This window comes from Mirounga angustirostris, unplaced genomic scaffold (assembly GCF_029215605.1).
Source record: "Mirounga angustirostris isolate CCGP_5_RB_7025 unplaced genomic scaffold, mMirAng1.0.hap1 SCAF_3, whole genome shotgun sequence".
Classification (NCBI taxonomy): domain Eukaryota; kingdom Metazoa; phylum Chordata; class Mammalia; order Carnivora; family Phocidae; genus Mirounga; species Mirounga angustirostris.
Window position 1 is genome coordinate 86,549,110 of NW_026991711.1, and position 26,532 is coordinate 86,575,641.

At 40.7% G+C, this 26,532-nt stretch overlaps 2 protein-coding genes and 1 non-coding gene across 13 annotated transcripts in view; 1 reads left to right on the plus strand and 2 right to left on the minus strand.

The window, feature by feature from the left end:
- WDR33 (WD repeat domain 33) overlaps positions 1 to 26,532 on the plus strand; it is a 156,530-nt gene that overhangs the window by 56,572 nt on the left and 73,426 nt on the right. The window lies entirely within an intron of this gene.
- On the minus strand, positions 934 to 1,040 carry LOC123839996 (U6 spliceosomal RNA). The gene has a single exon (XR_006789830.1). It is a non-coding gene; the product is annotated as a U6 spliceosomal RNA (small nuclear RNA).
- On the minus strand, positions 17,822 to 18,421 carry LOC123839532 (high mobility group protein B1-like). The gene has a single exon (XM_045869086.1). The coding sequence runs from the start codon at positions 18,419 to 18,421 to the stop codon at positions 17,822 to 17,824; it is 600 nt and encodes a 199-aa protein (XP_045725042.1).

Consider the following 26,532-nt stretch of genomic DNA (forward strand, 5'->3'; position numbering starts at 1 on the left):
CCACTGTGCACGTGTGTGCCCGCGCGCATGCGCGCACGCTCGGGCATGCATGCTCTCTTTCAAATAAAATCTTTAAGAAAAAATAAAAACATTCAGTCCTTGCTTACATGGAAACTGTGATTTAGGCAGAAGGATAGACATGTGGCTTTTTACCAGTGAGATACATGTTTTCTAGGATTATGCATAGTATGTTTTGGGAGTGCAAAGACTGCTGAATAAATTGAGCATAATAAATAAGCATAAATTAACAAAAATAATTTAGAACATCAGTATAGGACTCTACTAATAATGGTTGTGAGAGTATCTGGCAAAGTTGGAGATTTCAGAAGAGTATTTTATTTTATTTTATTTTTTATTTTTATTTTTTTTAAAGATTTTATTTATTTATTCAGGACAGAGAGAGGCAGAGGGAGAAGCAGGCTCCCAAGGAGGAGGGAGCCCGATGCGGGACTCGATCCCAGGACCCTGAGATCATGACCTGAGCCGAAGGCAGACGCTTAACCATCTGAGCCACCCAGGCGCCCCAGAAGAGTATTTTAAAAAGAAAAACATCAGGGGCGCTTGGGTGGCTCAGTCGTTGAGCGTCTGCCTTCGGCTCAGGTCATGATCCCAGGGTCCTGGGATCAAGCCCCGCATCGGGCTCCCTGCTCCATGGGAAGCCTGCTTCTCCCTCTCCCACTCCCCCTGCTTGTGTTCCCTCTCTCGCTGTCTCTCTCTGTCAAATAAATAAATAAATAAAATAAAATACCTGAAAGGACAAAAAAAAAAAAAAGAAAAACATCACTCCTACCTTCTTATAAAAGTAATGCATATCTGTCGTGGATAGCTTGGAAAAGCTGAAGGTATAAGGAAGACAGCCAAATATTACTGTAACTCCCATGCTTTGTTACTTTTTTTTTAATGTTCCTTTCCATTTTGGGGAGCTTTTTTTGTTGTTTTGTGGAACGTTTCATGAATTTGCATGTCATCCTTTTGCAGGGACCATGCCAATCTTCTCTGTATTGTTCCAGTTTTAGTATATGTACTGCTGAAGCAAGCACCTATTTTTTGGCTTTTGCACAAAAGTATACGGTTCTTTTAAAGTAATTGTAATTGTTTACAATCTGATTTTTCCACTTAACATTGGATCATGTAGTTTAAAATATTTCAAGATTTTTAGTGATTATATAAAATTTCATGTTATAGATATGCAGAAGTTATTAGTTATTTCTCTCTGGTTGCTTATGCCTGTGAACTTGACTGAAAGACTTTTTGCAAAACAAAATATTGTATTTGTCTATATTGATCTCTCTTAAATCATAGCATGGTTTTCTGAAATTTATTTTTTAAAAAGATTTATTTATCTGAGAGAGAGCGCACAAGCAGTGGGGAGGGGCAGAGGGAGAGGGAGAAGCAGGCTCCCTATTGAGCAGGGAGCTCGATGTGGGTTTGATCCCAGGACCCCGAGATCATGACTTAGCCAAAGGCAGACGCTTAACCGACTGAGCCACCCAGGCACCCTTAGTTGTCCTTAATCTTATTCCTTCCTTTAGAGATCAAAGTGTCAAAAATTTCTCCAGCATAGGCAAGGAAGTTATCAGAGCCTTAAATAGAGGCCAACTTAGCTTCCTAGTTTCTTGTTCTTTGTGCTCTAGTGATACCATATCCCCTACCCCCAAGATTTAGGTGTTCTGTGGAGGCATTGCAAATAGGTGTTACAAATAGTATTAGAGTGGTACAACTTTGCTGTATATCTTTTCTCCCCCAAAGATTTTTTTAATTTATTTCAGAGAGAGAGAGAGCGAGCATAAGCAGGGGGAGTGGCAGAGGGAGAGGTAGAAGTAGACTCCCCACTGAGCAGAGAGCCCGACTCTATCCCAGGACCCTGGGATCATGACCTGAGCCGAAGGCAGATGCTTAACCGACTGAGCCACCCAGGTGCCCCCAGTATTTAACCTTTTATTAATAATCAAGAAAACTAAAGTAGAGCCTAGAAGAAGTGTTTTTTTTCCCCCCTAAGGCAGCAAAGATTCTTTTTACTTAAAGCTTTATGTACAATGATGATCAGTGCGATTTGAGTTTCAGTAGGATATGTTTTAAAACACTTCAAATATATGGGGGGCGCCTGGGTGCCTCAGTCGGTTAAGCATCTGCCTTCGGCTCAGGTCATGATCCCAGGGTTCTGAGATAGAGCCCTGTCATATCGGGGCTCTCTGCTCAGCAGGGAGTCTGCTTCTCCCCCTCCTGCTGCCCTTCCCCCCTGCTTGTGTGCTTGCTCTTTCTTTCAAATTAAATAAATAAAATCTTAAAAAAAAACCCAACAATCAAAAAAACCAATTCAGGGCGCCTGGGTGGCTCAGTTGGTTGGGCGACTGCCTTTGGCTCGGGTCATGATCCTGGAGTCCCTGGATCGAGTCCCGCATCGGGCTCCCTGCTCAGCGGGGAGTCTGCTTCTCCTTCTCCCGCTCCCCCCTTTTGTGCTCTCTCTCTCTCTCAAATAAATAAATAAAATCTTAAAAAAAAAAAAAAAACCAATTCAGATATCCAGCAACGAGACATGTTTTAAAGGTAAGCCGTCCAAGCAGTTTTTATTCATTAATATTCATAAATACACACAGCAGCTTCATTAGAGATTTCAGTTCCTCTTCAGTTCTAGAAGGGAGGGGGGTGGGGGATGGGGTAACTGGGTGATGGGTATTAAGGAGGGCATGTGTTGTGATGAGCACTGGGTGTTATATGCAACTAATGAATCATTGAACACTACATCAAAAACTAATGATGTACTATGTGTTGGCTAATTGAACATAATAATAAAAAAATAAAAATAAGAAAAATAAAAACCTCAGTGTTCATCATCAGTAGGAATAAAGAAATTTTCTCTACCATAGTAGCAATAAGAAAGTAAAATTAGCAATAATTACCTAATATTAATTCTTATTCTGTTTATCTGACATAGGTAGGTAAATTCTGTTTACCTAATTTTTTTAAAAAAGATTTTATTTATTTATTTGACACAGAGAGATAGAGAGAGAGGGAACACAAGCAGGGGGAGCGGGAGAGGGAGAGGCAGGTTTCCTGCCGAGCAGGGAGCCCTATGCCAGGACCCTGGGATCGTGACCTGAGCCGAAGGCAGACGCTTAACGACTGAGCCACCCAGGCGCCCCTATTTACCTAATTTTATTTACCCAGTTTACCAAATTGAGCTCTATAAATTCAGTAAATTATTTTGTATAACTTTTTTTGCACTATATTTTTAAAATTGAGGTATAGTTGACATAATATATCATTTTCATGTGTACAACATAATGGTTTGATATTTGTATATATTGCAAAATGATCACCACAAATTTAGCCAACAGCCATCACCTTACATAGTCACAAAGTTTTTTTTCTTGTGATGAGAACTTTTAATATCTGCTCTCCTAGCTACTTTCAGATGTGCACTACAGTATTACCATTATTTTTTATTTTTATTTTTTTTAAAGATTTTATTTATTCGTTTGAGAGACAATGAGATAGAGAGAGAGCATGAGAGGGGGGAAGGTCAGAGGGAGAAGCAGACTCCCTGCCGAGCAGGGAGCCCGATGCGGGACTCGATCCCGGGACTCCAGGATCATGACCTGAGCCGAAGGCAGTCGCTCAACCAACTGAGCCACCCAGGCGCCCTATTTTTTAAAGATTTTATTTATTTATTTGACAGACAGAGCACGAGCAGGGGTAGGAGTAGGGGGAGCGGTAGGCAGAGGGAGAGGGAGAAGCAGACTCCCTGCTGAGCAGAGAGCCTAACGTGGGGCAGACACTTAACCCACTGAGCCACCCAGGCACCCTGCAGTACAGATTTATTAATTAGAGTCACCACAGTGTCCATTACATCCCCATGACTTATTTATTTTATAACTAGAAATTTGTACCTCTTGATCCCCTTCCCCCATGTCTCCCACCTCCATCCCCCGCCTCTGGCAACCACCAATCTGTTTTCCTAAGTTTATGCGTGTGGCTATTTTTGTTTGTTTTTAGACTCCACATAGAAGTTTCACCTATACAGTATTTGTTTTTCTCTGTCTGACTTATTTCACTTAGCATAATGCCCTCAAAGTTGTCAAAAATGGCAAAATTTCATTCTTTTTTATGGCCAGATAATACTGCAGTGCTTAATTCACACACGCACACTTTCTTTATCCATATATCTGTTGATGGACCCTTGGGAGGTTGTAAACATGGGGTGCATATCTTTTTGAATTAGTAGTTTTGTTTTTTTCAGAGAAATACTCAGAAGTAGAATTGCTGGATCATAGAGTAGTTACTGTTTTTAATATTTTGAGGAACTCTATACTGTTTTCCATAGTGGCTTCACCAATTTACATTCACACCAACAGTGCCAATGTATCCCTTTTCTCCACATCCTTGCTGACACTTGCTTAAAAAAAAAATTTTTTTTTTTTAAATCAGGGTTCCAGGGCGCCTGGGTGGCTCAGTTGGTTAAGCATCTGCCTTCAGTTCAGGTCATGATCCCAGAGTACTGGGATCAAGCCCCGAGGTTGGGCTCCCTCCTCAGCGGGGAGCCTTCTTCTCCCTCTCCCACTCCCCCTGCTTGTGCTCTCTCTCTCTCTCTGTCAAATAAATAAAATATTAAAAAAAAAAAGTTAGGGTTCCATCAAGGTTAGTTATGTCTCTTTAGTCTCATAATCTAGACTAAGTATCCCTTTCCTCTTTTCCTCTCAGTATTGCATAAGCACATGTGAAAGGACACCTGTTTTTTTTGACAGTCGTATTTTCCATTTAAAATTAATTTTGGGGGTGTGGTGGGAGGCTCAGTCAGTTGAGTGTCCAACTCTTGATTTCAGCTCAGATCATGATCTCAAGGTCCTGGGATCAAGCCCTGTGTCAGGCTCCCTGCTTTGCAGGGAGTCTGTCTCCTGCTCCCTCTGCCCCTCCCCCCACTTGCACTCCAGCACTCACTTACTCTCAAGGAAATCTTAAAAAAAGTAAAATTAATTTTGGTTAAAAGTATTTAAAGAAAAAGGTGTTCCAAATAGATTAGATGTTAGGCTTTTGCCTTGTGTATTTGAAATAATGTAATGGTGAAGCTGACTGTCAGTTCTCTAAACATACTATATTGGACTGAATTCTCCATTTGGAGAGACCTATCATATAGATAGCACGCATGTTGTTTTTCAGTGTTACAGAGCTTCCAGTTAAAACTATCCCAGATTTTTGGTGAAATCTTAATCCAACATAGAATAAGCAACTGAATTTATATTTTTGTCATTTATAAATGAATAATATCTGGTCATTAAAAGAGATCGTATTATTGCTTTAGAGAGGTTATACATGTATGCTGGAATAGAAAAATACATTCTTAAAAACAAAACTGAATTTTGGCTTCTGTTTTCCAAGTTGAGTAAGAGGGTGAAATTTTACAGTGTTTTGTTTTTTTTATTTTTTTTTTTAAGATTTTATTTATTTATTTGACAGAGACACAGTGAGAGCGGGAACACAAGCAGGGGGAGTGGGAGAGGGAGAAGCAGGCTTCCCGCAGACCAGGGAGCCCAATGTGGGACTCGATCCCAGGACTCCGGGATCATGACCTGAGCCGAAGGCAGACGCTTCACTGGCTGAACCACCCAGGTGCCCCTACAGTGTTTTAAATTGAGTTTTTAATGTACCCCCAAACATTAACTATTACCAGTGAAACAAACTTCATTTATTTTGGGGGGGTAATACATTTAAGAGATGGTCTGACATTCAAAAGTGTTGACTAAATTTCTTCTCACCCTTACATTAAGTCATCTAGTTCCCTTCCTGAGATACAATCACTGGTAATGTTTCTGGTATATTTTTCTGTAAGTGTATAAGCATATACAAACGTGAGTGTGTTTGTAGCACCACTGTCTTGCTTTATTCATTCATTTGTTTGTTTCATCACAACCAGGATAGCCAACCAAGATAGTTTTATTTATTCTTTTTTAGATTCTGTAGATTTTCCCATTTCCTTCTAAGGTTTATATTTATAAGTTGAAAGCAAAGCTTTTGTTATTTTCATAAGTGAATTTGGAAAGTTTAGGAATGGGTCAAGTTTTCAGTATTGGTTATAGCTCTTGTGAATAATTTGTAATAATACCTTAAATTGCTAATATACTTCGTAGTTTGAAAATTTTTTCTGTGCTAGTTATTTGAATTTAACTCTGTATGGCAGTGGTGAGTGTTAAAACTTAGGTCAGAACTACTTTCTTTCTTTTTTTTTTTAACGATTTTATTGAGAGAGAGAATGAGATAGAGCGAGCACGAGACGGGGGAGGGCCAGAGGGAGAAGCAGACTCCCTGCTGAGCAGGGAGCCCGATGTGGGACTCGATCCCGGGACTCCAGGATCATGACCTGAGCCGAAGGCAGTCACTTAACCAACTGAGCCATCCAGGCGCCCCATCTTTTCTTTTTTAAGATTTTTATTTGAGACAGTGTATGAGTGGTGGGGTGGGGGTGGGCAGAGGGAGAGGGACAAGCAGACTCTCGCTGAGCTTGGAGCCTGACTCAGGGCTTGATCCGAGGACCCCGAGATCATGACCTGAGGTGCTTAACTGACTGAGCCACCCAGACACCCCTCAGAACTACTTTCATAATTATACTAAGATATTATTAGGCCTTTTACTGTGTTAACATTTGTACTTATGGTGTGAAAGTAGTAATGGATAAAACTCCTGGCTCCTTAGCATGGTTCAGGGCAGTGGTACCAAATGTACTAATAGTCATTGTATGTTTACTACCACCTCACACTGGTGGTTGAGAAGAAAAAAGCCAGTTTCCCTTGAAATGTCATTGGTGAAGCATTAAAAATAATTATATGTCAACCCTTGAGTATATGTTTTATTTTATTTTAGTTCTAGTATAATTAACGTACAGTGTTATATTAGTTTCAGGTGTATAATATAGTGATTCAGCTACTCCATACATCACCCAGTGCTCATCATGACAGGGGTACTCCTTAAACCCCATCACTTAGGTCACCCATCCTCCCACCTTGAGTATGTGTTTTTTTTTAAATATAGCATCCTGTGGACTAAATCATGTCTTTGTAAAATTCATATGTTGAAACCCTAACCACCAATACGATGGGATTTGGAGATTTGGCCTTTGGGAGATAATTAGGTTTAAATGAGGGAATGAAGATAGGGGCCTCCTGATGCGCCCTTAAAAGAAGAGACACCAGAGAACGTGTTGTCTCTTTCTGCCATGTGAGGACATACCAAGAAGGTGGCTATCTGTAAGCCAGGACCTGGCACCCTGGTCTCAAATTTTCAGTCTCCAGAACTGTGAGAAAATAAATGTTTGTTTAAGCCTCTCAGTCTGTGCTAGTGTATTATGGCAAGCCAAGCAGACTAATGCATAGTGTGTGATGAAGTGGGAAGTGTGGATAAAGCACTTTTGCGACTTACAGAAGTATTACAGTTCCGTTGAGGAAATTTTGTAATGTTAATATTCACTTTTTCCGTGGAACCTATTTTTTTACTTGGAAGGATGAAAGACTGTTCAAACAGAGGCAGGGCATGGATGGGGAGGAGCCCAAGTTAATATCAGGAATGAAAGAGGTGCTATCACTGCAGATCTTAGAGATGTTAAAATAATAGTAGGAGAATACATGAACAACTCTATGCGCTAAAATGTGGCAACTTTAGTGAAATTGATCAGTTCTTTCAAAGAACAAACTACCAAAACTCATTCAAGAAGAAACAGATAACCAGAATAGTCTTCTTTTAAAGAAACAGAATTCATAGTTAAAAACCTTCTGTTAGAGGAAAGTTGAGGTCCGTTCAGATTGTTTCACAGGTGAATTCTACCAAACATTTAAGGAGGAAATAGTACCAATTCTGTACAATCTCTTTCAGGAAATATTAGAAGGAATACTTACCAACTCATTATATAGGGTTTTTAAATTATTTTTTATTTTTTATTTATTTATTTATTTTTTAAAGATTTTATTTATTTATCTGACAGAGATAGAGACAGCGAGAGCAGGAACACAAGCAGGGGGAGTGGGAGAGGGAGAAGCAGGCCTCCTGCCGAGCAGGGAGCCCAACGTGAGACTCGATCCCAGGACCCTGGGATCATGACCTGAGCCGAAGGCAGTCGCTTAACCAACTGAGCCACCCAGGCGCCCTATATAGGGTTTGATAGAGAACTAGATTAAGATATTACAAGAAAAGAAAGCTACACCAGTATCTTTCATGAACATAGATGTAAAAGTCACAATAAGATGTCAGTAATTAAAATTCAACAATATATAAAAAGGATGATACATCATGACCAAATGGGATTTATTTGGGGAATGCAGAGTGTTCTACATTTGAAAGTCAGGCTGATTTACAATATTAATAGACTAAGAAAAGCCATATTATCATCTATGTAGACGAATAAGCATTTGGCAAAAATTCTTTTTTAAATATTTTATTTATTTGAGAGAGACAGAGATAGATGGCGAGAGAGCACGAGCGGGGAGGAGAGCGAGAAGCAGGCTCCCTGCTGAGCAGGGAGCGTGACGTGGGGCTGAATCCTGGACCCGTGCGATTCTGGGATCCCCAGAATCATGACCTGAGCCAAAGGCAGGCACTTAACTGACTGAACCACCCAGGTGCCCCTGACCAAATTTTTTTTTTTTTAAAGATTTTATTTATTTATTTGACAGAGACACACAGCGAGGAGGGAACACAAGCAGGGGGAGTAGGAAAGGGAGAAGTAGGCTTCCTTTGGAGCAGGGAGCCCGATGCGGGGCTCGATCCCAGGGATCATGACCTGAGGCGAAGGCAGACGCTCAATGACTGAGCCACCCCGGCGCCCCGCCCCTGACAAAATTCTTTTTTTTATTAAAGATTTTATTTATTAATTTGACAGAAAGATACACAGCGAGAGAGGGAACACAAGCAGGGGGCGTGGGAGAGGGAGAAGCAGGCTTCCCGCTGAGCAGGGAGCACGATGTGGGGCTCAATCCCAGGACCCTGGGATCATAACCCGAGCCGACGGCGTGAGCCACCCAGGCGCCCCAATTCTTAATTTTCTTTTTCTTTTTCTTTTTTTCTTTTCTTCTCTGTCTCTTTCTTTCTTTAAGATTTTATTTATTTGAGAGAGAGAGACTGAGAGCATGATGAGGGGGGGCAGGCAGAGGGACTGGGAAAAGCAGACTCCCCACTGAGCCAGGAGCCTGACATCAGGCTTGATCCTAGGACTCTGGGATCCCGACCTGAGCTGAAGGCAGATGCTTAACTGACTGAGCCACCCAGGCACCCCTCTTTTTTTTTTTTTTTTAAAGATTTTATTTATTTATTTATTTGAGACAGAGAGAATGAGAGAGAGAGAGCACATGAGAGGGGGGAGGGTCAGAGGGAGAAGCAGGCTCCTTGCCAAGCAGGGAGCCCGATGCGGGACTCGATCCCGGGACTCCAGGATCATGACCTGAGCCGAAGGCAGTCACTTAACGAACTGAGCCACCCAGGCACCCCTCTTAATACTTACTTGATAAAAATTCTTATAGACTAGGAATAGAAGGGTTTTGTTTTTCACATGATGAAGGGCATCTACAAAAATCTATAGCTAATGTCATACTTAATAGAGAATATTTAATAGTGAAAGACTGAATGCTTTCTCCTTAAGACTGAGAACAGTGCAATAAGGCAAGAAAAAGAAATAAAGCTTTTGGAACAGAAAGAAGTAAATTGCCCCTTTTTGCAGATGACATGATTGCCTATGCAGAAAACTCCAAGGAATCTATAAGAAAGCTTCTAGGACCAACATGTGAATTTAGCAAGGTTACAGAATAAATGGACAGTGTATAAAAATTAATTGTATTTCTTTTTTTTTTTTTTTTAAGATTTTATTTATTTATTTGACAGAGAGAGACACAGCGAGAGAGGGAACACAAGCAGGGGGAGTGGGAGAGGGAGAAGCAGGCTTCCCGCGGAGCAGGGAGCCCGATGCGGGGCTCTATCCCAGGACCCTGGGATCATGACCTGAGCCGAAGGCAGACGCTTAACAACTGAGCCACCCAGGCGCCCCTGTATTTCTTTATACTAGCAGTGAACAATGTGAATGGAAATAAGTAAAATACAGTTCCATTTAAATAGCACCAGAACCAGGTATAAATCTGACAAAGCATGTATAGAATCTGTGTGCCTGAAACTACAAAACATGGATGAAGCAAATCAAAGAAGGCCTAAATAATTGTAGAGAATTACCTGTTTGTGGTTTGAAGACGGAGTATTGTTAAAACGTAATTTCTCCTCAGATTGGTTCATACAGATCAAAATCTCAGCAACATTTTTATAGGTAATAAGCTGCTTTAAAAAATTATAAAATGGCAAAAGAATACAAATTACTAGATCACTTTTGATAAAGAACAACAGAGTTGGAGAATCTGATCTGAAATCTAGCTGATTTCAAGGCATTCTGTAAAGTTACAGTAATCAAGATATTGAGGGTAGATGCACATAAAATAGTTGATTTCAGCAAAGGTGTAAAAGCAATTGAGTAGAAAAAAGATAGTTTCTTTTTAAAGATTTTATTTATTTATTTGACAGAGAGAGCGAGGGAGCACAAGCCGGGGGGACAGTAGAGGGAGAGGAAGAAGCAGGCTCCCCGCCAAGCAGGGAGCCTGATGCAGGGCTCGATCCCAGGACCCTGGGATCATGACCTGAGCCGAAGGCAGATGCTTAACCATCTGAGCCATCCAGGCACCCTGAAAAAAGATAGTCTTTTTTAGCATATGCAGTTGGAACAATTGGATGCCATATGAGAAAAAAGGATTTCTTTTTTTTTTTTTTTTTTTGAGAAAAAAGGATTTCAAACCATCCCTTATACCTGATATGGAAATGAACTCAAATAGATCAGAGATCTAAATGTAAAATGTAAAATAATACAATTGGCGGAAGAGAACAAAGGAGAAAAATCTTTGTAATCTTTCTAAGGGTACCTGGGTGGCTCAGTCAGTTAAACTGACTTCGGCTCAGGTCGTGATCTCAAGGTCCTGGGATTGAGCCCCATGTCAGGCTCCCTGCTCACTGGGGAGTTCACTTCTCCCTCTCACTCTGCCTCGGCTGCTCCCCCTACTTGTGCTCTCTCTCCTCCTCCCTCTCTCTGTCAAATAAATAAAAAATAAAATCTTAAAAAAGAAAAAAACCCTCTACAATAAGAAAACAACCCAATTAAAGAATGGGCAAAAGATGTGAACAGAAACTTTGCTGGATAAGATATATGGGTGGTAAGGACCAAAAAAATGCTCTGTATCATTAGTCTTGAGGGAAATGCAAATTAAAACCACAATGAAATACTACTATATATCTGTTAGGACGACTAAGAAACAAACAACCCTCCTCTCCCTAGCTGACAATATCAAGTATTAATGAAGATGTAGAGCAACTGGAACTTTCATTACGTTGCTAGTGGGAATGCAGAATGATACAGCCACTTCGGGAAATCTTTTGGCAGTTTCCCATAAAGTTAAATATAAACTTACATGACCCCACAGTTTCAATCCTAGATATTTACCCAAGAAAAATGAACACTTAACATTCACACAAAAACTACACGTGACTGTCAATAGTAATTTTGTTCAAATTGCCATAGGCAATTAAAGTGTCCCTGAATTGGTGAATGGATAAGCAAACTGGTATATCCATAGAATTCAACAAGAAAAAAGGAATTATTGGTACTTGGAACAACATTGGTGAATCTCATATGCTAAATGAAAAATGCCATACTCAAAAGCGTACACAATGTGTGATTCTGTTTATAGTTCACTTTTTGGTGAATGTAATTTTATTTTATTTTATTTTTTTAAGATTTTATTTATTTATTTGAGACAGAGAGAATGAGAGAGAGCATGAGAGGGAGGAGGGTCAGAGGGAGAAGCAGACCCCCCGCCGAGCAGGGAGCCCGATGCGGGACTCGATCCCGGGACTCCAGGATCATGACCTGAGCCGAAGGCAGTCGCTTAACCAACTGAGCCACCCAGGCGCCCTGGTGAATGTAATTTTAAAACCAAGTTAACCAAGAGTATGAGAAGACAGGCCAGAAACTGGGAGATAATACTTGCAGAAGATATATCTGATAAAGGATTGTTATCCAAAATATACAAAGAACTCTTAAAACAGGGAGCCTGGTTGGCTCATTCGGTTAAGTGTCTGCCTTTGGCTCCGGTCATGATCCTAGGGTCCTGGGATGGAGCCCTGCATCAGGCTCCCACCTTGGCACGGAGCCTGCTTCTCCCTCTCCCTCTGCTGCTCCCCCTGCTGTGTGCTCTCTCTCTCTCAAATAAATAAATAAAATCTTTAAAAAAAGAAAAGCACTCTTAAAACTTAACTGAGAAAATGGACACTTTGATTAAAAAGTGGGCAAGGGGCACTTGATTAAAAAATGGGCTGGCTCAGTTGGTAGAGCATGTTGCTCTCTCTCTCTTTTACTATTTTATTTATTTATTTGACAGAGCACAAGAAGGGGGACCAGCAGGCAGAGGGAGAGGGAGAAGCAGACTCTCTACTGAGCAGGGAGCCCGATGCTGGGCTTGATCCCACAACCCTGGGATCATGACCTGAGCTGAAGGCAGACACTTAACTGAGTCACCCAGGTGCCCCTCTTTTTTCTTTTTTTTTTTAAAGATTTATTTATTTTATTTAAGGGAGAGCGTGCGAGCAGGAGAGGTGGGGCAGAGAAAGTCTTAAACAGACTCCATACTGAGCATGAAGCCTGATGTGGGGCTCGATCCTAAGACCCTGAGATCATGACCAAGCAAAAACCAAGAGCTGGATGCTTAACCGACTGTGCCACCTAAGGTGTCCCAAGCATGTGGCTTTTGATCTTGGGGTCGTGAGATGATCCCCATGTTGGGTGTAGAGCTTACATTGACAAAAAAAAAAAAGAAAAAAAAATGGGCAAAATATCTAAACAGACACCTCACCAAAGAAAATATATAGATGTCAAATAAGCATATGGAAAGATGCCTAACATTACACATCATCAGGGAACTGTCTGTTAAAACAACGATATACCACTACACACTTACTGGAATGTCTCAAATCCAAACTGATAGTAGTAAATGCTGGTGAGAATATGGAGCAATAAGAACTCTCATTCATTACTGGTGGGAATGCGATATGGTGTAGCCACTTTGGATAGTTTGTCAGTTTCTTACAAAACTAAGTGTACTCTTACCAGAGGATCCAGCAATCCTCTTCCTCCTTTGTATTTACCCAGATGAGTTGAAAATATGACTATACAAAAACTTGCACATGAATATTTATAGGAGCTTTATTTATAATTGCCAAAATTTAGAAGCAACCAAGATGTCCTTCAGTGATAAAGTGGTACATGCAGACAGTGGGATATTAGTGCTAAAAAGAAATGAGCTATCAGGGCGCCTGGGTGGCTCAGATGGTTAAGCGTCTGCCTCGGCTCAGGTCATGATCCCAGGGTCCTGGGATCGAGTCCCGCATCGGGCTCCCTGCTCCTTGGGAGCCTGCTTCTCCCTCTGCCTCTCTCTCTGTCTCTCATGAATAAATAAATAAAATCTTTAAAAAAAGAAAAAAAAGAAATGAGCTATCAACTCATGGAAAAGACATGGCGAACCTCAAATACATACTGCTAAGTGAAAGAAGCCATACTGCTTTAAAAAAATATTTCCATCACAATTTTTAAAATGAATTTATTTATTTATTTATAAAAAGAATTTATTTATTTGACAGACAGGGAACACAGCAGAGGGAGTGGGAGAGGGAGAAGCAGGCTTCCTGCTGAGCAGGGAGCCTGATGTGGGGCTCGATCCCAGGACCCTGAGATCATGACCCGAGCCGAAGGCAGATGCTTAATGACTGAGCCACCTAGGCGCCCCAATATTAAATGAATTCAAAGAAAAGAATGATAAGCTATGGCATTCAAATGAGTATATGGCAGATATTTTTCTTGAAGGGGAATGTAGGTAGACTATGCTTCAAGGGAAACAATTGTCAGTATTTGTTAGTGATAAAAATTGATTTGTAAGGAGATACAAGTTTTGAACACTTGTAGCTGCCTTGTGAGATTGAGTTTCCCAGTAATTAATAGTTCTTACTTTTTTTAATTATTATTTTTTTAAGGACGGGTCTATTTCTCATATGCTTCCACATATACGTCTATGAACATTTGTGTCTTAATGAAAGAAGATGTTGCTTGAAAGAAGGTTTTCACACAGTGTAGGTTCAGTGAGATAAACATATGGCTGTTCTCACATGCTTCTACATGTAAGTTTACATACACTTATGTTTTAATAAATGAAAATGTTTCTTGAGAGACACTATATGCAGTGTAGTTTCAAAGAGGTAAGCACAGGACCATTTCCATATGCTTCTACACATACATTTACAAATACATATATATTAATGAAAGAAGATGTTACTTGAAAGATGGTTTATACACAGTCTGGTTTCAGTGAGTTAAGCATATGGCTGTTCCCTTATGTATCTATACATACGTTTACAAACTGGTGCCATAATAAAAGAAGGATGCATTAAACACAGTGTCGTTCAAATGAGTTAAGCATACTGCTGTTCCCATACGCCTCTACACGTGTTTACAAACACACGTATGTATTAATGAAAGAAGATGTTACTTAAACAATGGTTAATAAAGACTCTGGTTTGGGGGCACCTGGGTGGCTCAGTTAAGCATCTGCCTTCGGCTCAGGTCATGATCTCAGGGTCCTGGGATTGAGCCCCACGTCAGGCTCCCTGCTCCGCAGGGGGTCTGCTTCTCCCTCCCCCTCTGCCCCTCCCCGTTTTCATGCTCTCTCTCTCTCTCCTTTTTAAAAAGATTTTATTTATTTATTTGAGAGAGAGAATGAGAGAGAGCACATGAGAGGGGGGAGGGTCAGAGGGAGAAGCAGGCTCCCTGCTGAGCAGGGAGCCCGATGCAGGACTTGATCCAGGGACTCCAGGATCATGACCTGAGCCGAAGGCAGTCGCTTAACCAACTGAGCCACCCAGGCGCCCATAAATAAAATCTTAAAAAAAAAATACTCTGGTTTCAGTGAGTTAAGTAAATGGCTATTCCCATATGCTTCTACACATACTTTAACAAACACTTCTATCTTAATTAAAGAAGATGTTAGTTGAAGACCAATGGTGATTTTAATAAAAATGATTATTTTGTTTTATAAGAAATGTGAGTTAGATGATATGTATAGTTCTGTGAAACCAGTGTGTTCTAAATGATCAGTGCATGATGTAAAGTCATGTTTGGTTAAAAGTTCCAAAGTGCAAAATAAACAAATGCACTTTAATGTAACAGTACTAAAAGCTTATTGATGTGATTTATTTTTATTTTTATATTTTAATGATTTCATTTATTTAAGAAAGCGAGAGAGCACGAGCCGGGGGTGGGGGTGAGAAGCAAACTCCCCGCTGAGTGGGGAGCCTGATGTGGGGCTCGATCCCAGGACCCCTGGGATCATGACCTGAGCTTACGGCAGATGCTTAACGACTGAGCAACCCAGGCGCCCCTTATTGATGTGATTTTAGATGCCACATTGTCAAATTTTGTTGAAATATTAATATTCACAATTTTCTGAGGATATTAAAATACACTTCCTTTTTACAAATAAATATATATCTGTGTAAGTCCATATATTTATACTTCAACCCAAATAACATACTGCAACAGGTTGAATGCAGCAGACATGAGAATCTAGTCATTTCAATTAAATTAAGCTAAACATTAAAGAGATGAAAAAAATGTAAGAAAAAAATGTCACTCTACTAGTTTTTGGGGAAGGGGAAATAATGATTGTAATGGGTTTATCTTTTTTTTTTTTTTATGGTGAAAATTGTATATTTAGATTTAGCCAGCTGGACTCAGTTTAGATGGTCTAAATTTTTTTTTTTCTTTACAATCCCAGTTTTGTTGGTAACATCCAAAGCATCATAGTCAGGAGCCAGTCCAGCATACGCTTTCTCTCCATTGGGTCTGATCAGGGTGTTGACCTTGGCCACGTCCGTGTCAGAGCTTCTTCACAGACTGTTTGATCTGGTGCTTGTTGGTCTTAACATCCACAATGAACACAAGTGTGTTGTCTTCATGGCTGACTCGGTCAGGGGTAACCTAAGGATGGCATAGTGGTCAAGCTTGTTTCTCCTGGGGGTGCTCTTTCGAGGATATTTGGGCTGCCTTTGGAGACGTAGTGTCTTGGGATGTCAGAATGTTGCTGATATGCAGATCTTTTTTTGTGACTGGACGCCTTTCAGCACTGCTTTCTTGGCCTTCAAAGCCTTGGCTTTGGCTTTGGCTTTGGAAGAGGCAGGGGCTTCCTTCTTTGTCTTTGGCGTCATGTTCGTGAAAGGAGGGTTTATCATTGTCTTAAATACATATTAAATATTTTGAATTTTTCTGTTTTAATTTCTAAATGGCAAATGTCTATAAATATCACAATAAACAAAAATTTGGAGGAATCCTCAATTTTTTAAAAAGATATTATTTATTTATTTGTGAGAGAGACAGCACAAGCAGAGGGAGCTGCAGGCAGAGGGAGAAGCAGGCTCCCTGCCAAGCAAGGAGCCTGATGTGGGACTCCATCCCATGACCTGAGCTTATGGCAGATACTTAACCTACTGAGCCACCCAGGTGCCCTGGAAGCCTCAAATTTTTTTTTTTTTTTAAAGATTTTATTTATTTGTCGAAGAGAGAGAGCTCAAGCACAGGCAGGGGGGAGCAGCAGGCAGAGGGAGAAGCAGTCTCCCTGTTGAGCAGGTAGCCTGATCCCAGGAGCCTGGGATCATGACCTGAGCCAAAGGCAGACGCTTAACCAACTGAGCCACCCAGGCATCTGGAATGCTCAATTTTTAAAGTAAAGGTGTCCTGAAATAAAAAGTTTAGGACCTTGCTGCTCTAAGGAAACTGTTTCAGAAGTAAGCTATCCAAGTTACTTGGATGTCTGGTGTTTCCCAATTTTTTTTTTTAATAAAAAAATTGTATTTATTAAGCATTCAGAATATCAACAAAACAGCTGCAGCTTTTTTTTTTGCAATTACAGAGTGGTATTCATTTAACAGAACAAAATTATTTTGTAAAAGCTGCATCAGAGACAACTGAAGAAAAACTACCATCCCCGTATATAACTAATTTGTGCTGTGCACCAACAAGAACCTGCTTTAAATTTCCATGCCAATTTACAACCCCCATACTGTGTCAGGCAAGTTTAGTGGCTGTTGAAAATACCACCAGGACAGGGCTATCTAAAGATACATTTGGTGGGGCGCCTGGGTGGCTCAGTTGGTTAAGCGACTGCCTTCGGCTCAGGTCATGATCCTGGAGTCCCTGGATCGAGTCCCGCATCGGGCTCCCTGTTCAGCAAGGAGCCTGCTTCTCCCTCTAACCCTACCCCCTCTCATGTACTCTCTCTCATTCTCGATCTCTCAAATAAATAAATAAATCTTAAAAAAAAAAAAATAAAGATACATTTGGTGTAGTGTGTTAACTATACAAAAAAAGACACTGTACAGTTTAAAAACAAATCTTATACAGCCTTACATTTCGGTTTTTTTCTTTTTTTCTTTTTTCTTTTTTTTTTTAAAGATTTTATTTATTTATTTGAGACAGAGAGAATGAGAGACAGCATGAGAGGGAGGAGGGTCAGAGGGAGAAGCAGACTCCCTGCCGAGCAGGGAGCCCGATGCAGGACTCGATCCCGGGACTCTAGGATCATGACCTGAGCCGAAGGCAGTCGCTTAACCAACTGAGCCACCCAGGTGCCCTCGGTTTTTTTCTTTAAAAGGAGTGAGTGTGTGCAGGGGGGTTAAATGCTTTATAGACAAGAAAAAAACTGCTAGAACCAACTTATTCTTCATCTTCATATTCCTCCTCCTCCTCTTCATCTTCCTCATCTTCCCTCTTCTTTTTCTTGCTCTTGACAACTCCCTTTTTTGCCGCAACAGGCTTTCCTTCAGCTCGGTATGCAGCAATATCCTTTTCATATTTTTCCTTCAGCTTAGCAGCCTTCTTTTCAAAAGGCTGCTTGTCATCTGCAGCAGTGTTATTCCACATCTCTCCCAGTTTCTTTGCAACATCACCAGTGGATAGGCCGGGATGTTCTCCTTTGATTTTTGGGCGATACTCAGAACAAAACAAGGAAAAGGCCGAAGGAGGCCTCTTGGGTGCATTGGGATCCTTGAACTTCTTTTTTGTTTCCCCTTTAGGGGGGATATAAGTTTTCATTTCTCTTTCATAATGGGCCTTGTCCGCCTTTGCCATGTCTTCAAATTTTCCTTTCTCTTTAGCAGACATGGTCTTCCACCTTTCTAAGCACTTCTTAGAAAGCTCTGAGAAGTTGACTGAAGCATCTGGGTGCTGCTGTTTGTGCTCCTCTCGGCAGGTTTGCACAAAGAATGCATATGATGACATTTTGCCTCTTGGCTTCTTAGGATCTCCTTTGCCCATGTTTAAGTATTTTCCTCAGCGAGGTACAGAGTAGCCCAGTGCCCATCTGGCTCTCACTTGCCCTGGCACTGTCTCTATGGTGCTCTGTTTCCCAAATTTTTGCTGCACTTTAGTATCATCTGGGAGCTTTTAAAAATTCTGCTTCCCAAATCATATCCCATACAATTAAATCAGAATGAAGATGAGAGCCTTAAAGCCTGGCTTTGGGAAAGCTGGTTTCAACTCATGATTAAATCTTTGAATTCCTTATTCCTAGTTTAAGAGGTCACTTTACTTTATCTAGAAAATACTGTATTGTTTTGGTTAATTTTTGCAAAGATGAATTCAGTAATCCAGTAAGAATTAGTTTGTTCAGTTTTTATTGGTTTAAATACTTGATAAGTTAATACAATCCATTTTAAAAAACAGCATAAAAATGGAAAAGCTCTCTTGCTCTGTATGCTAATGACAAGGATAAAAACCACACTCAGTAACCACTGACTTTATCTCCATTGAAAACAGTTGATGGTACAGGTTTCTTTATCTCAGAATCCTACTTTTGAAATACTGAATTGTTACTTTCTTTTTTTTTTTTTTTAAGATTTTATTTATTTATTTGAGACAGAATGAGAGAGAGAGAGAGAGCACATGAGAGGGGGAAGGGTCAGAGGGAGAAGCAGGCTCCCTGCCGAGCAGGGAGCCCGATGCAGGACTCAGTCCTGGGACTCCAGGATCATGACCTGAGCCGAAGGCAGTTGCTTAACCAACTGAGCCACCCAGGCGCCCCTCTTTTTTTTTTTTTTTTTTTTTAAGATTTTATTTATTTATTTGACAGAGAGAGAGACAGCCAGAGAGGGAACACAAGCAGGAGGAGTGGGAGAGGGAGAAGCAGGCTTCCCGCGGAGCAGGGAGCCCGATGCGGGTCTTGATCCCAGGACCCTGGGATCATGACCTGAGCCGAAGGCAGACGCTTAACGACTGAGCCACCCAGGCGCCCCTTGAATTGTTACTTTCTAACTAAGTTGACAGCCAGAATTGTGGTCATATATGGATTATATGTAAAAGTTAGCTTTTAGTTTTTGGCACAGAAAATTAAATCAGAATGAAGATGAGAGCCTTAAAATATCTAAAAGTCCAGGTACAGTATCAAGTAACATGCATTAAACTGGTCTGGTGCAGTATCCACTAAAATGTTTCAGTAACTTTTTCAGCTTAAGTATGCAGTGGAGGCTGCTTAAGAATTATGCAGTTAAATCTTTGGCTGAAAGCTATAAAAATTGGGCAACTTCTACACTGAGAGTTAATTAAAATTGATCTTTGGGTGCCTGGGTGGCCCAGTTGGTTAAGTGACCGACTCCTGATTTGGACTCTGGTCATGGTCTCAGGGTGGTAAGGTTGAGCCCCGCATCGGGCTTCCGACTTACCAGGGAGTCTGCTTGTCCCTTTCCCTCCTCTCTCCACTCAAATAAAAAAAAAATGATCTTAATGTCCAATTTAGTTATCAACAAATTTATGGTAGCAGTCTTAAAATGCTTAATTTTTTTTTTTTTTATAAGATTTTATTTATTTGACAGAGAATAAGCAGGGAGAGTGGCAGGCAGAGGGAGAGGGAGAAGCAGACTCCCTGCTAGCCTAATGTGGAGCTCAGTCCCAGGACCCTGGGATCATGACCTGAGCCGAAGGCAGACACTTAATCCACTGAGCCACCCAGGCGCCCCTTAAAATGCTTATCTTTTTAGTTGACTATTTCATATGTGTATTCTCAGCATGGGTGGTTGGTTTTTACCAACTACTGAATTGCTCATGTTAACTTTTTTTTCTTATGTTAACTTTTTAAATTGATTTTTTGTTGAGATAATATATATATTCAGTGCATTTGTGAGAAATACAGAATGATCTGTGTACCTTACCTAATTTCTCCCAGTGGTAACAACTTGGAAAACTGTAGTACAGTATCACAAGTTGAATATTGACATTGACTTAGTCTCTAGATCTTACACAGATTTCCTGAGTTTTACTTGTTCTTTTGTGTATGAGTTCTCTGCAGTTTCGTTACATGTATATATTTGTGTATCTACCACCATAGTCGAGATACAGTTCATCACTACAGTAGTTCCCCTTTCATAGTCACACCTCTCCCCCACCCCTAACTCCTGGCAATCACTGATCTGTTCTCCGTCTTTGTCATCTTGTTATTTCAAGAAAGTCACATAAAGTATACAGCACATGACCTTTTGGATAGGTTCGTGTATCTACTACCACAGTCAAGATACAGAATCATGTAAACTTTTATTTTTTATTTATTTTTAAAAGATTTTATTTATTTGTCAGAGAGAGAGAGCGTGCATGCATGCATAAGCAGGGGGAGCCACAGGCAGAGGGAGAAGCAGTCTCCCCATTGAGCAAGGAGCTCGATGTGGGACTCGATCCCAAGACATTGGGATCATGATCTGAGTCGAAGGAAGATGCTTAACCGACCGAGCCACCCAGGTGTCCCATGAATCATGTGAACTTTTAAAAACGACTTTTTAATTTTTTTTATTTATTCAATTGACAGAGATAGATACAGCGAGAGAGGGAACACAAGCAGAGGGAGTGGGAGAGGGAGAAGCAGGCTTCCCGTGGAGCGGGGAGCCCGATGCAGGGCTTGATTCCAGGACCCTGGGACCACAACCTGAGCTGAAGGCAGACGCTTAACGACTGAGCCACCCAGGTGCCCCTAAAAACTACTTTTTTAAACAGCTATCTTCTTGTTTATTCTTTAAATAGCTGAATGGTCTCAGTATAATTGCTCCTGATTTGTTCAGGATTCATATTATTAAAGATTGGGCTGTGAAGAAAAGAGACCATGATCATTTTTGTTATTGGTCTTGTTTACCACTCATGTAAGTCCCCTGAAAGTTCTGTGACATATTACATATCAGATCTTTTTTAGGGTAGATTATTCATCCCAGGACCTACTTATTGGTCTGGAGATAGATAATCTTAAAATAGAGGTTCCCAGGCTGGGTTTCTGACAATGGAGTTCAGGTTTATGTTAATGAGAGTGGGATCTTAAAACTTTTTATTATTTTTAAAAGTTGTACAGTAATTATACTTGCTATCCTAGGTATTTAATGCATCGATAATTTACTCTTGGTTAGAATTATTTCATCTCAGTTTGGGAAAACAGGCTTTCTTGTGCTAATCAGAAACTCTGATTAGTGGTTGACATGGTAAGAATTATTTGATTTGATAACTGGACCAGATTCTGGTGCCGTAGCTACTACCACTTAGGGCGGTTGCTACATATGAACTTCTTTGGCTATGAATACACAGTGGTAGCAGAAATTAAGTGATCAAAAGAGGAAGATGCATAGATAGGAGATCCATAGGAAGAAGATACTTTTTTTTACTTGTGACTCAGTATACACACATGTACAACTGAAACAGAAGTTTCACAAAAGCATTTCTTTCCTGTAAAATGTGCAGTTCAATATTATGTGTTCTATTTTTTTTTATTATTAAGTACTGTTGGTTGTTAACCAGATTGATTTCAGGAACCACCAATACGATGTGACTTTAAAGAAAAAATACTGCTTTAGACCAGTTCATGACACTTCAGGTCATGGAGGGTTCTTTTTTTTTTCTTTTAAGTAAACTCTCTACCCAACGTGGAGCTTGAACTCATGACCCCAAGATCAAGAGTTGCATGCTCTACTGACTGAGCCAGCCAGGTGCCCCAAGTTTTTGTTTTTGTTTTTGTTTTTTTGATTCAGAGCCTCAGTTCTACCCTCTTGAACAGTAGTTTAAAGATCTTTGGGGTTCCTGGGTGGCTCAGTCGGTTAAGTGTCTGACTCTTGGTTTTGGGTCCGGTCGTGATCTCAGGGTCGTGAGGTCGAGCCTGGCATCATGCTCTGCACTTAGCATGGACTTTGCTTGAGATTCTCTGTCTCCCTTTGCTCCTCCCCCCCTCATGCTTGAGAGTGCATTCTCTCTCTTAAATAAAATCTTTAAAAAAAAAAGATCTTTTTATTCAATTGTGTGGAACATTTAGTAAATCCATTTTGGATTGAACTTGTGGAATTAGTTAAGTTTTAGCAAGGTTATTTTCCTATAAATATATACATATATAAATATATATATTTTCCCCTGTTTTATGTTGGATATCAGCTGTGATGGTGAAATTTTCCTAATGGAGTCAGAAATGTCTGGTTGTGGATGATTATTTTGGATTATGTTTGGTTGGGGAAAAGACTATGCTGACCCTGGTGTGCTGAGTGAATGAGAGAGAGCATTACTTAATTTGTTTCTTTTCACCATGTCTTTTCCTCCTACTTAGCCCTAGCCCACCCCAAATTTAAACTTAAGACTGGCTTGTGCTGTAAGTATCGTTCTATTCCTATTGCCTATGATAGATCATTCCTGGCAAACAAGCATAGTAGATTCTCAGTGTAGTAGTAGATCTTACATTGCTTTCTTTTTGAGCTCTTCTGTTTTTATAAACTGTCAATCTTTTTTTTTTATTTAAAGATTTTATTTATTTATTTTTAAAAAGATTTTATTTATTTATTTGACAGAGAGAGACACAGTGAGAGAGGGAACACAAGCAGGGGGAGTAGAAGAGGGAGAAGCAGGCTTCCCGCAGAGCAGGGAGCCCAGGACCCTGGGATCATGACTTGAGCCGAAGGCAGACGCTTAACGACTGAGCCACCCAGGCGCCCCTAGATTTTATTTATTTATTCATGAGAGACAGAGAGAGAGAGGCAGAGGGAGAAGCAGGCTCCCAGGGAGCAGGGAGCCCGATGCGGGACTCGATCCCAGGACCCTGAGATCATGACCTGTGCCGAAGGCAGACGCTTAACCATGTGAGCCACCCAGGCGCCCTAAACTGTCAATCTTTTTGAGAGCAGACTGTGTGTGTGTCTGGGTGTCCGTCTTTAGTGCCTGTCAAGTAGTTAGCGCTCACTAATAAGTTATTGAAATGAATTGCATTTCTCATTATGCTTCCCCGTGTCACAGGGATTTTTCGTGTTTCAGAATTTCTAAGTGTGTGTGTATTCATGGCTAGGAACTACCTCTGATTTTGGTGATGCCTGCTCATTACCCAAATTAATTTTTCTATATAATTTCCAGTTTAAGTCTTAACCTTTTTTTTTTTTATAAAGGTTTTCATTTATTTATTTGACAGAGCGAGCAAGAGAGGGAACACAAACAGAGGGAATGGGAGAGGGAGAAGCAGACTCCCCGCTGAGCAGGGAGCCCAACATAGGGCTCGATCCCAGGACCCTGGGATCATGACCTGAGCTGAAGGCAGATGCTCATCCAAGTGAGCCACCCAGGCACCTCTTTTTTTTTTTTTTTTTTTTTTAAAGATTTATTTATTTTAGAGAGCATGAGTGGGAGGGGCAGAGGGAGAGAGAATCTCAGACCCCGTGCTGAACACAGAGCCTGATGTGGGCCTTGATTCCATGGCTCTGAGACCATGACTTGAGCCAAACCAGGAGTTGGACGCTTAACTGAATGTGCCACCCAGGCACCGCATAGCACAATTCTACAGTGTAAAATTTGTAATGACTTTCCTTGAAGAAAAGTATTTATGGTTTTTTTCTATCCACTTTTCTGTCTTTAGTTATAATTTTGGTAATGTCACGTCACTAAGCTTATAAAACATGTTTTCTGCATTTGGTTATAGAGAGAGAGAGAGAGAGAGTTCCTTGAAATGTAGTCCTGAGTGAAGCCTAAAGGATAGTTTTAATGACTTGAGTGATAGTTCTTTCTGTCTGGGTCACTTATTTTTCAACCTCATGTATGGAATTTTCTGCTGTCTCTGTTAGAGAAAGCTGTTTTATTGTTGCTGGAATCTTTCGGCAACCCATATTGGTGAGCCAGGAGGGCCAGGTATTTAGCTCTGTCACTGTATTTGTCTGCTAGGCTTGTCATAACAAAGTACCACAGACTTGGTGGCTTAAACAACAAGAATGTATTTTTTCACAGTTTTGGAAGTTAGAGGTCCAAGATTAAGATTTGAGCGGGGTTGGGGCGCCTGGGTGGCTCAGTTGTTGGGCATCTGCCTTCGGCTCAGGTTATGATCCCAGGGTCCTGGGATCGAGCCCTGCATCAGGCTCCCTGCTCAGTAGGAGGCCTGCTTTTCCCTCTCCCACTCCCCCTGCTTGTGTCCCCTCTCTCACCGCCTCTCTGTCAAATGAATAAATACAGTCTTTAAAAAAAAAAAGATTTGAGCAGGGTTGTTTTCTTCTGAGGCCTTTCTCCTTGACATGATTCTCTTCTCCCTGTAATTTCATATGGCTTTCCTTCTGTGTATGTTTGTGTCCTAATCTCCTCTTACAAGGACACTAGTCATATGGATTAGGGCTCTATCTCCAAATATAGTCACATTCTGAGGTATTGGAGGTTAGGACTTCAACATATGAATTTGTGTGGGGACACAATTCAGCCCATAACAGCTACTAAAAGGCTCTGTTTTGACTTTGGTAAGTGACAACGGTTTATAGGAAGTGAAGCTGAAGTGTGTAGGTTTAATGTGAAGATTGGTCACTGTATTTTGAGGGGGTTTGTTTCCGTTTTATTTTAGGGCTCGATCTTAATGTAAAATATAATTGTACTTTTCCCCTCTTTTTCTTCATGCTGGACTTTTATTTTTAGAACACCAGTACTTGACCATTCACGAAAAGTTAAAGTTGTTTTTTTTTTTAGAATACAAATTTGTAAATAGAAAGGTATTTTCTCCCATCCTCTATATAAAGGTCTTAAGTGAAGGAGTAATATCTTTCTTCAGCTTTAACATGTGAATTATTCAGGAGTGTTAGTAATAGCATAGTGATTGTTTTATATTTGACTTCAGTTATTTTCCTCCTGTTTGTACAGTAGATCCTTGATTTGGCTCTTGGTTAATGCTTTGTTGCCATGTACCTATCATCCATCTTCAACACTGTCAATGTTTCATCATGACCTGAGCTGAAGGCAGATGCTCATCCGAGTGAGCCACCCATCTAAAATTTTTTCCAGGGCGCCTGGGTGGCTCAGTTGGTTAAGCGACTACCTTCGGCTCAGGTCATGATCCTGGAGTCCCTGGATCGAGTCCCGCATCAGGCTCCCTGCTCGGCAGGGAGTCTGCTTCTCCCTCTGGCCCTAACCTCTCTCATGTGCTCTCTCTCATTCTCTCTCTCTCAAATAAATAAATAAAATCTTTTAAAAAATAAAATAAAATAAAATTTTTTCCAGTGGATTAAATCCCCCATTTTTTAACTGAGATAAAAGTCACATAACATAAAATTCACTGTTTTAACCATTTTATTTTTATTTATTTATTTTTAAAGATTTTATTTATTTGAGAGAGAGTGAGGGAGAGCACAGCAGGGGGAGCAGCAGAGGGAGGGGGAGAGGCAGGCTTTCCGCGGAGCAGGGAGCCCGATGCGGGGCTAGATCCCAGGATCCTGGGATCATGACCTGAGCCAAAGAGGCAGATGCTTAACTGACTGATCCACCCAGGTGCCCCTGTTTTAACCATTTTAAAGTGCCCATTTCAGTATCACTTAGTACATTCACAATGTTGTGCAGCCACTACCTCTGTCTAGTTCCAAACATTTTCCTCATCCCTAAAGGAAATCCCATAAAGCATTCACTTCCTCTTCCTCCCTTCCCCAGCCCCTGGCAACCACTAATCTGTTTTCTGTCTTTGTCTGTGTTCATCTGTTCTGGATTTTTCATGTAAATGGAATTATACAATATGTGACCTTTTATGTCTGGCTTTTTTCTTAACATAATGTATTTAAGCAGTTTTTTTTTTTTTTTTTTAAAGATTTTATTTATTTTGGGGGGGGGAAGAAGGGGCAGAGGGAGAGGGAAAGAATCTCAGGCCAACTCCCTGCAGAGCACGGAACCCTGCATGGGGCTCAATTTCACGACCCTGAGCCGAATCCAAGAGTGGACACTCAACTGACTGAGCCACACAGGTGCCCCCTTAACAATGTATTTAAGATTCATCCGTGTTGTAGCGTGTATCAGTGCTATATTCCCTTTTTTGGGGGGCTGAATATTTTTTTTTTTTTAAGATTTTATTTATTTGGAAGAGAGACAGATAGCAAGAGAGAGCATGAGCTGGGAGGAGAGGGAGAAGCAGGCTCTCCACT